Source organism: Macaca mulatta, chromosome 14 (assembly GCF_049350105.2).
Source record: "Macaca mulatta isolate MMU2019108-1 chromosome 14, T2T-MMU8v2.0, whole genome shotgun sequence".
Classification (NCBI taxonomy): domain Eukaryota; kingdom Metazoa; phylum Chordata; class Mammalia; order Primates; family Cercopithecidae; genus Macaca; species Macaca mulatta.
Window position 1 is genome coordinate 90,724,793 of NC_133419.1, and position 11,021 is coordinate 90,735,813.

The 11,021-nt window shown below is 37.7% G+C and overlaps 1 protein-coding gene across 1 annotated transcript; it reads left to right on the plus strand.

Moving 5' to 3' along the window:
• Positions 1-7,356: 7,356 nt before the first annotated feature.
• On the plus strand, positions 7,357-9,389 carry UBTFL1 (upstream binding transcription factor like 1). The gene is made up of 2 exons (XM_015115522.3): positions 7,357-7,363; positions 8,194-9,389. Exons 1-2 carry the CDS (start codon positions 7,357-7,359, stop codon positions 9,387-9,389), a joined length of 1,203 nt encoding a protein of 400 aa, XP_014971008.2.
• Positions 9,390-11,021: the final 1,632 nt, after the last annotated feature.

The following is an 11,021-nucleotide window of genomic DNA, read 5'->3' on the forward strand; positions in this document are numbered from 1 at the left end:
GGCAATTTATGTTAGCTGGCCTTTATATCTTTGCTTTCCATCAAGTACCAAAGACATTATTTCTTCATCTCCTGCATTGATGATGGAGTCATTCCCATGGATTACAGAGATAAACTATAACTCCTAACCTAATCATGGAAAGAGAGCTTTATGGAATTGTGCAATTAGATTTCCATAGAAACATTTTCTACCACAAGTTTTCTCCTCTAGCACATTTCATTCAAACCCTGGAAGAAAAAAAATCATTTGAAAATTCAATTTTTGTCTCCATTGGATAATACATAGAAATTAGGGAAAAACTAACATTTCCTTCTTCCCCCTTTTGGGAAGGCCTACGTTTGAAATGCTCCTGATTTGAGCCACATTATCCTATGGGGACTAGGCCTGAAAAAGACCACTTTGTAGACAGCTGCAGCAATGCGCAGTCACTACTCACACCTTTCTCTCTCACTCAAATTCAGGGTCCTGAATTTATCAGAAATAGATTCTGTCAACAGGTCTTACTGGTATAATTGTTAGAGATGAGAATACATTTTAAAAGGGTTGCAGTGATAGTATGTGATAATTCTAAAGTTTTCAAAACCTTAAGACTACATGGGCAGAATAACAACTTTTTTGTTTGTTTGTTTGTTTGGTCCTCAACAGTGAAATACTAGCTAATACTGGATGTCTAATTTGCAAGAAGAAGACCAACATACAAAGAAAGAGCCTTTTGACTAAGCATAAGGGGTTATGACAGAAATAAAAAACGTTTCTAGAAATGATGAGACAGAAGCTAACCACCAAAATTACTCATGTGGGGAATATTGCCATAATAACCAACGAATGCATCTTTTACATGCTGGGAAGAGTTTTCTTAGGACTTCTTAATATTCTTAGGACTAGCACCAGAAAAAAGCAAAAACATCTGGATAAGACTGAATAAAAATTCCTTTCAGGTCCAGACACAGAGCCTTATTATGCCTTTAATCCCAGCCTTTCGGAGGCTGATGCAGGAGGAAGGCTTGAATCCAGGAGTCCAAGATGAGCCTGGACAACACTGAGATACCCTATTTCTATAAAAGTAAATTTTTAAAAACTTAGCCAGGCAGGGTGGCACACCTCTGTGGTTCCAGCTACTTAGGAGGTTGAGGCAGGAGGATCACTTGAGCTTAGGAGTTTGATGCTACAGTGAACCATAATTGTTCCACTGCATTCCATTCTGGGCAACAGAGCTAGAACTTTTCTCAAAACCAACCAACAAATAAAAAATAGGTATTTTATTTCAGCATATTTTATTTGTATGCATTTGCATGTGCACATATATATGTGTGAGTGTTGATGTATTTTAGCGTAGAAGACAAGTTTTAAGTCATTAGATGGATGACAGTTTAAGCTTACATCCCCAAACTGTAGCATGTGTTAGAATTATCCAAAGGGCTTGCTTTATAGCTATTTCTAAACCCCATCCTATAAAGCTAATTGTAACTACAGACATCTAAATAATTATTTATGTTAGGTATATAAGAGATACTTATCTGAGAGCATATTCTTATAGAATCAAAGACTTCCTTTTCAATAGAAGCTTATTCTCATTAACAAATGGCCATAAAATGTTTTTTCAAAAGATGATACTTTTAAAAATAATATCAGAGGCTGGGCGTGGTGGCTCAAGCCTGTAATCCCAGCACTTTGGGAGGCCGAGGCGGGCAGATCATGAGGTCAGGAGATCGAGACCATCGTGGCTAACACACTGAAACCCCCATCTCTACTAAAAAATACAAAAAACTAGCCAGGTGAGGTGGTGGACGCGGGTAGTCCCAGCTACTCGGGAGGCTGAGGCAGGAGAATGGCGTGAACCCGGGAGGCAGAGCTTGCAGCGAGCTGAGATCCGGTCACTACACTCCAGCTTGGGCGACAGAGCGAAACTCCATCTCAAAATAAATAAATAAATAAATAAATAAATAAATAAATAAATATAATATCAGCAAGATTTACCATTAAAATCTCCAAGCGATTTAGTCCTTCTGACATTTTTCTGTACATGTTTTTGTCTATATCCACTTTGTTTATACTTTTAAAAAATATTTTCCAAAATAAATCGTATTTATTTATTGTATTTTAAAGCTCAAAATGTATTTAAACATTTTATTAATTTAGGCTTTTTCAAATAATATCTTGTTATTTGATATGTTCAGTTAATTACTAGTTGGTAACTGTAGATATAAAGTTTTTAAATGGCAGAAGTCTACTTTATAAATTATGAAGCCTAAGATTGTCAAACCCTAATTTGATCAATGCACAATTTATATTATATTGTATGTTACAAATATGTGCAATTTTTACATATTTATTAAAAAATAAAAATTTAAAAATTATTTTTCAAATAAGTTGTCATTTAAATAAAGGTTTTATTGGATTAGTTTGAATTTAGTAAAAATGCTTTAAATAAAATCACCTGAATGTTTTTTCTGCACAGTACCGATTTCATTTCCCTACATTTAAAATTAAATCAGCCATAGGTGCCAGACATTGAGGCTCTACTTCTCTTTTTCTAAAACCATCCATCATCATCATTAGCATTTTGATCTTCAAATCTAAAAGGTGGTAGAAATTGATCGGCACTGAAGGGATTTATGTTGATGAGCAAGGTGAGATGGTAGCAGAACCTAGATTTCAGTGAAGGAAGGGCAGAAGTTATCAAAGAATGGAATGATGTATATTCAAATATCATATAAAAATACTATCAGATGTGGGAGCAGAAATGAAAGTAGATTTGGGGCCCCAGAAAATCAAACATGATTTTGCCACGTGGGTTTTGTTTAACAATCAATGACAAAAGCCAGGCATGGTGGCTCTCACAGGTAATCCCAGCGCTTTCGGAGGCCGAGGCAGGCGGATCACTAGATGTCAGGAGTTTGAGACCAGCCTGGCCAACATGGTGAAACCGTGTCTCTACTAAAAATACAAAATCAGCCAGGCATGGTGGCACATGCCTGTAATCTCAACAACTCGGGACTCTGAGACAGGATAGTCATTTGAAACTGGGAGACAGAGGTTGCGTTGAGCCAAGATCATGCCATTGCACTCCAGCCTGGACGACAGAGGGTGACTCCATCTCAAAAAAAAAAAAAAAAAATCAATCAACCAATAACAAGATAAACCAGCACTAACCAGAACTAGAGGGTGTTTGTAGAGGATTATTTATAGAGATTAGACATTGAGTTGATTTAATCAGTGGTGGAAAGATAAATCCTTTCATTGATACTCTGTACCGCAGAAAGCTAATCAGGGAGGGGATTTAAGGATCCTATAATACATTGGCCTCCAAAAAGCAAGGCCTATTATTTATAGAGGCATTTGGAATTTGCTAGACTGTGGACATCTCAAAGAATAGCATCTGTTATCCAGAAAGCCCAGAGGACAGGGAACTCCTGAATCAAACGCATGAATTTTCCTGCAAGCACTTTTCAGACCAGTTATAGAATATTCAGGTGAGTATCTCCTTTAATTTTGGTTCTTTGTTTATACAAATTGTGAACTTCTGGAGGGACAGTCCTAGATATTATACAGTTTTATCTATAGCATGATATCTAGAATTTAATTGGAAACCTTTATTGTAAAATATGAAAAGTTCTATGCTGTCTGTAACTTCAGGGTGCATGCAGCATTGGTCGTCTGCAAAGTTTTCAAAGTGCTCAAAGGCACTTTTTTATTTTCCTAATATTCCATTGAAGTTTTTATTTATGTAATAGTATTTTTAATTTACAAAATCTATTTTCTTGTTTGAATGTTCTTTTCAAAGCCTCTTGTTATTTTTTGATATATATAATGAATATATATAGTCTGATATATTTATATTCTATTTTATGGAATATTACATGTATGACTTTGTGAAGGTTATAAATTTTTATTTTTTTCATTTTTTATTTTTTATGTCACAAAAATTTTTAAAAATTAAGAATTCATATAGCTTCACAAAGTCACAGGAGTCCATACATTATGTTTAAGATCAAAACTTACCCTCAAATGGTTCAAGGATAAAAGGATGTCTTAAACTTCTAAGTATTTCGTAAGTGATGATGACAAAAAGTAAAAAGTAAACAAATAAAAGATGTATTCTAACACAGAAAAGGGGGCAATCACATACAATCCACACGGTTAATTTTTTTGAGACAGGATCTCAGTGTTGCCTAGTCTGAAGTGCCCTGATGCAATCAAGGCTCACTGAAGTCTTGACTTCCTGTGCTCAAGCCGTCCTCTCACCTCAGCCTCCAGAGTAGCTGGGACTATGGGCACTACAAGTGTGGGCCTGGTTAAATTTTTGTTTTTCTAGAGATGGGGTCTCCCTATGTTGCCCAGGCTGGTCTTAAACTCCGCACCTCAAGCAATTTTCCTGCTTCAGCCGCCCAAAGTGTTGAAATTACAGGCGTGAGCCACTGTGCCTGGCCCTATATAAATTCTTAGTTTTCCCAGTTTCTTTCTTTCTGTCTTTTTTTAAGAGATGGGGGTTTCTCACTTGTTGCCCAGGCTTATCTTGAACTCCTGAGTTCAAGTGATCCTCCCAGCTTAGACTCCTAAAGTGCTGGGATTACAGGAATGAGCCTCCATGCCTGGTCACAGTTTCATCATGGAAGTAATGGAACAGCAAGCATAAAATGACCTCATAGAGCTTTAAGGAGAAAAATACGATATTAATAATAAGTGTAAAACATTTGCATATTAGTTTCCCGGAACTGCTGTTGTAGGGGTGGCCTGCCCCTCCACACCTGTGAGTCTATCTTGTCAGGTGCGATGAGAGACTGAGAAAAGAAATAAGACACAGAGACAAAGTATAGAGAAACAGTGGGTCCAGGAGACCGGCACTCAGCATACCAGTGACCTGCACTGGCACCGGTCTCTGAGTTCCCTCCAGTTTTACTGATTATTATTTTCATTATCTCAGCAAGAGGAATGCGGTAGGAGAGCAGGGTGATAATAGGGAGAAGGTCAGGAAGAAAACATGTGAGCCAAAGAATCTGTGTCACAATTAAGTTCAAGGGGAGGTACCATGCCTGGATGTACACGTAGGCCAGATTTATGTTTCTCTCCACTCAAACATCTCAGTGAATAAAGAATAACAAAGCAACATTGCTGCCAACATGTCTCGCCTCCCGCCATGGGGCAGTTATTCTCCTATCTCAGAACTGAACAAATGTACAATTGGGTTTTATACCAAGGCGCTCCGTTCCCCAGGGGCAGGCAGGAGACAGTGGCCTTCCTCCATCTCAACTGCAAGAGGCTTTCCTCTTTTACTAATTCACTTCAGCACAGACCCTTTACGGGTGTCGGGCTGGGGTACGGTCAGGTCTTTTCGATCCCAGGAGGCCATATTTCAGACTATCACATGGGGAGAAACCTTGGACAATACCCGGCTTTCCAAGGCAGAGGTCCCTGCGGCTTTTCGCAGTGCATTGTGCCCTGGTGAGGACTAGAGAATGGCGATGACTTTTACCAAGCATACTGCTCGTAAACATTTTGTTAAGAAGGCACATCCTGCACAGCCCTAGATCCCTTCAACCTTGATTCCATGCAACACATGTTTCTGTAAGCACAAGGTTGGGGCAAAGTGGCTGGGGCAAAGTTACAAATTAACAACATCTCAGCAAAGCAATTGTTTAAGGTACAGATCAAAATGGAATTTCTTATGTCTTTCTTTTCTACGTAGACACAGTAATAGTCTGATCTCCCTTTCTTTTCCCTACAGCTATAATAAACTATCAGAGATAAAACAATAATTTGCTCTTTCACATGCTGAAAGACTAAAATTTAAAATCAACATGTTGACAGAGTTGGTTCCCACTGGGGATTCTGAGGGGAAATCCAGCCACTCCCTGTCTGCTAGCTTCTGGTGGCTGATGGGAACCTTTAGCTTTCATTGGCTTGTGGCAGCCTAGTTCCCCTGAGCTCTGTCTCTGCCTCTGTCTCCACATGTCTGTCTAGGTGTCTAAGACATTCCTTTTATTTCTTCTATAGTGATACCAGTCATTGGACTTAGGCCCCACCCTAAATCCTAAATCCAGACTAATCTCATTGGGAGATTATCGAGGTAATTACATCTGCAAAGATCCTATTTTCCAAAGGTCATATTCACAGGTTTCACGGGTTAGGACTTAGACATATATTTTGGGGGGGCCACTCTTTAACTTGCACTTTTAAAAAAATGCCTGGCTCATAAAAGAGCCACAATAAAACAAAAACACAACTGTATTTTTATTTTCACTGCTGTAGACGCATCATCCTAACCTTTACAATTGGGAAGACAGCACTTCTTTCCCGAAATTCAGATTCTGAATATTCCACATCTCTTTTCTAATGTCAATTCTATGTGACTTACCCTTTTTCTGAGTTAGAATACATCTTATATTTATTTATCTATTGATTTTTTATACTCATCACTTACAATATGTGTGGAAATTTGACATCTTTTAATCCCTGAACCAATTCAGAGTATGTTTTGATGTTAAACACAAAGTATGAAATCAAATATTTTTCAAGTTTTTTTTTACTTTCCTTTGTAAGTGTTACTTTTCTCTTAATTACTCTCCTGTTATATTATTAAGTTTTTTTTAGGAGATTGATGAAATGACTTTTTTTTCTGATTTTTTAGATTAAAAATTCAATAACTTTCAAGTTTACCCTCTTAAGTTTTTCACAGTTTAATTTTTTTTGTAAATTTTAATTTTTATTTATATTTTCATTTATTATGGAACAATTTTCCAAAAGTCTTTTTCACATAATAAATTTGATATATGAGTTATTATTTATTTTATCTTCTACCTCAACTATGGACTTGAATTACTATCCAATATTTTAAAACATTTTAATCTATGTATTGAGGCATTTGTGTTTTGAGGCATGTGACATTATAACTAACATTCTTCATACTTCTAGTGAATTCTTAATGTCATTCAAAGGCTACATCCTTCTATACACTACTGAGAATTAAAAATAGTTCTCAAAAATATTCTCACATACACAGAAACTCATTCTCAGAATTTCAACCTCCACTGGCATCTTAACTCTGTTCTCTTTCCCTTCTAATGCGTATTTTCCCCCGAAGGTCCCATGTTCCACTCTTTATGCACCCTCTATTTAAGATCTGGTTTAATTTCATGTTGTATGTAGTTGTACACAATTTTACTTAAGTGAGGCTTAGTCTTAGAATAGAAGATTATCCTAAAAAGACTAGTGAAAGAGATATGAGAATTTGGAGAATTTGTTGGGAAATCATGTCCCAGAGGAATTATATGTTCCAGAGGAATTTACTTTTTAGGTTGAAAAATAAAAAAGCAGTAGTCATCAACTCTGCCATGTTTTCAAGCTCTATAATGGAAAATGCCAGGTATTTTGGAGGCACTTTCTGAAGGAAGCTGAATTTTCACTGAGGCTTAAAGATGATGAACAGTTAACAAAATAAAATTGAAATGTTTTATAATTTTCATTAAATCCTTGATATTTAAAAGGAGAAGCAGTATGGTTCACAAGAAACCATGCATTCCCATGCATGGATCCTGAAGAATCTATAATTCAGTCTCATCACAGGTTCACATTCCCTCATAAAATGGTAACAGCTGGACGCATGTCTGGAGGAGCTCTTGGGCTTGTCCTATTGTATCTTCAACTTCTCGTCTGTACCTTTAGCTATGGATATTTGGGCTGTGCTTAGAAAATGGCCATACTCAGGGCACTGTAGAATGAACAGTCTTTCCCGTTTAGGCATTTCTCCTTCCACTTTAACTTTTGATCTGTCTTCAGGGCATTTCTGTTATATTAAGCTTCTTAAGTGAGTGGTCTGGTGTTTGTCTTATGCAACTCAATTTAAGAGTGGTTCACCTGAGATCTGGCAGAAAGCAGGCTGGGGTGGGGTGTGGAGATATTGAATATTGTGCATGTAGCATACGAAAGGCAAATACGGACTTTAATTCAGAAATGGGCAATGTTTTATTTATATTGTTAAGAGTAAATTAATTACACAAGGGACATATGACAAATAGGGTGTAATTTCTTTCATTAATCCCAATGAAGCAGAGTAACTTTCCTTTCTTTCTCCTCAGAAATACAAAATCACACATACTGCAGGACTTCCAGAAAGAAATAATCCACTGACTCTTAAAAGTAAAGAACTCTGTGTTCTTGCTCTGGTGTCTACATAACCGTGATCTTAGAAGTAAGCCAAAGACATCAAAATGGCTTTGCCTAGAAGCCAAGGCCATTGGTCAAACAAAGACATCTTGAGGTTACTGGAATGCATCGAGAATAATCTCCCATCTGATGGCAACGGCACGTTCAGCTCAATTCAGTCACACATGGACTGGGGAAAAGTAGCTTTTAAAAACTTTTCTGGTGAAATGTGCAGGCTCAAATGGTTAGAGATTTCTTGCAGCTTGAGAAAATTTGGCACTTTGAAAGAATTAGTCCTGGAAGCTAAGAAATGTGTTAAAAATACAAACAAAAGTCGAAAAGTCAGGAACCATCCAGACTTTCCAAAGAGGCCCCTTACTGCTTATATCCGCTTCTTCAAGGAGAATTGGCCCCGGTACTCCCAAATGTACCCTGGGATGAGAAGCCAGGAACTGACCAAAATCCTGTCAAAGAAGTACAAGGAACTCCCAGAGCAGATGAAACAGAAATATATTCAGGATTTCCAGAAGGAAAAGCAAGAATTTGAGGAAAAACTTGCTCGATTTAGGGAAGAACACCCTGATTTAGTCCAGAAGGCCAAGAAATCTGATGTCTCCAAGAGGATTCAAACCAAAGTGCAAAAGAAGGTTCAGAAAAATATGGAAGAAGTGAGGTCTCTTCCAAAAACGGATCAATTTCTCAAGAAGGTAAAATTTCATGGAGAACCTCAGAAACCCCCCATGAATGGATACCACAAATTTCACCAAGATTCCTGGTCAAGTAAGGAGCTGCAACATTTGTCCCTGAGGGAGCGCATGGTAGAGATTGGCAGACGCTGGCAGCGCGTCCCGCAGAGCCAGAAGGATCATTACAAGAGCCAGGCTGAGGAGCTGCAGAAGCAATACAAGGTGAAATTGGATCTCTGGCTTAAGACTTTGTCACCTGAAAATTATGCTGCATACAAAGAATCGACCTATGCTAAGGGTAAGAATATGGCCATGACAGGAGGCCCGGACCCCAGGTTGAGACAAACAGATCCTCAGTCCTCATCAGCAAAGGGTCTGCAAGAAGGGTTTGGGGAGGGGCAGGGGCTCCAGGCTGCAGGAACAGATTCATCACAGACTACTTGGGTAAACTGTCATGTCTCCTTGGAACCAGAAGAGAACAGGAAGAAAGATGGAGAAGAGGAAGAAAGCAGTGACTCTTCAGACTGCAGCAGTGGAGAAGAAATGGAAGTTGATGTCTGAGGGCAGTGGCTCTAGTGCAGCTTCCTCAGATGACTTCTAACTGGGACTCCACCTGACTCGGACTCCACCTGACTCAGACTCCAGGGTCAGGCAGAGTTTCGCAACAAAAGCCCATTCATGCCATCCATGTCAAAGAAAAGGGACTCTCCTTCTGCCTCTTTTTACTTCTTTTTTTTTTCTTTTCTTCCTTCCCCACTCTCCTCCCCTATACAAAGTAGGACAGGTTGGAAAGAAGCAACTTGGTGCAGCATTGTCTTGCACCAGGATTACAAACCTGGGAGGGACTCTTTGGGGAGAATAAATATAAGTTTGAGCCAATACTACCCTTATCCTTAAAAAACAGACAAATATCATCCCTTTCCCAAAGAATTTTTGCAATTAAATCTTCTGGAATGAAGCAATGGTTATGTGTAGGGTACACATCGTATTAGAATGAATATTTCTGAAGCAAGAAGCTTTGCTTTACTCATTTTTGTCCTGCTAAAGGTAGTAAGAAGGCACCCATGAGCCTGGGACCCTGACCTTCCCTGTGGAAATGTTTTTCAGGACTCCTGCACTTAATCTAGGGTTGGGGATATTTGATGAAAGGTGGGGTGAGTGTCTTAAGAAAATTGTTATACTCTTGATATCTGTCTCCTCCACTCTTGAAGGAAGGAGTTGGCCATTCCCATGCCTGGGAGTAGGCAGCAATATTTCTATATGTATGTCTGACTCTTAGCTTTCATTGAGACTTTTCTTTTTCATTTCCAAAAGAAATATGAAAACACAAAATAAAAACTTACCTATTTCATCTGAATGGGCTCCTCCACAGAATCCGTGATGACGCTGGGTGCAGCTTCTCTAAGTGCTCTCTGCATTTTTTCTTGAAGCTCCAAATATTTCCTGCTGCTTCAGGCGCAAGTGAATCTCCCCTGCAGCACTCAGGATTGATGGAAAGATGCACAGAAAGACATATAGAGATAAATACACTATTCTGTTTCACTATCTGCTCTATGAATTCATGCAACAATAAAACATTGTTTAAATTTTTTTTCATTTACTAATATGTTTGAAAACCAACCTAAGGTTAGTGCCTTCTCAGTATACCTTTATTCTCTTAAACATTTCTGTCTATTTTCATATTTTGTTCTCGTGAATATTAGCATCACAGTAGTCGTATACTTTTTATATGAAAACCATTGACTATCGAGTGTTTATTTTGTCCCTAGATAGCTTAGTAAATTTTTATTTATAAGTCTTTTCTAGGTAAATAAGTTTCAGAGAATAATGAAAATATTTACCATTTTATACCTCTAATTTCTGAATGTATTGAATTAAAATATCCAGGAGAATGTTAAGCAATGATAATAATATGTTCTTGGCTTGCTTCTGACTTTCAGCCTAATGGTTACGGAATTTAAAATCATGAAAATTACACCAATGTGTACATTTGAAATAAATTATAATAAAAATAAGAAAATTGCTATTTACTGTTATTATTTTGTTAACTTTATAATGTATATCAATTTATGACAAATTTATTTTATCATATATTTATGTAATTTTTCATACTGTATTAGTCATCGTCCTCCAGAGAAACAGTAGCACCAACACAGAGAAATAGAGTAACAAGAGATATAGAATAATACAGAG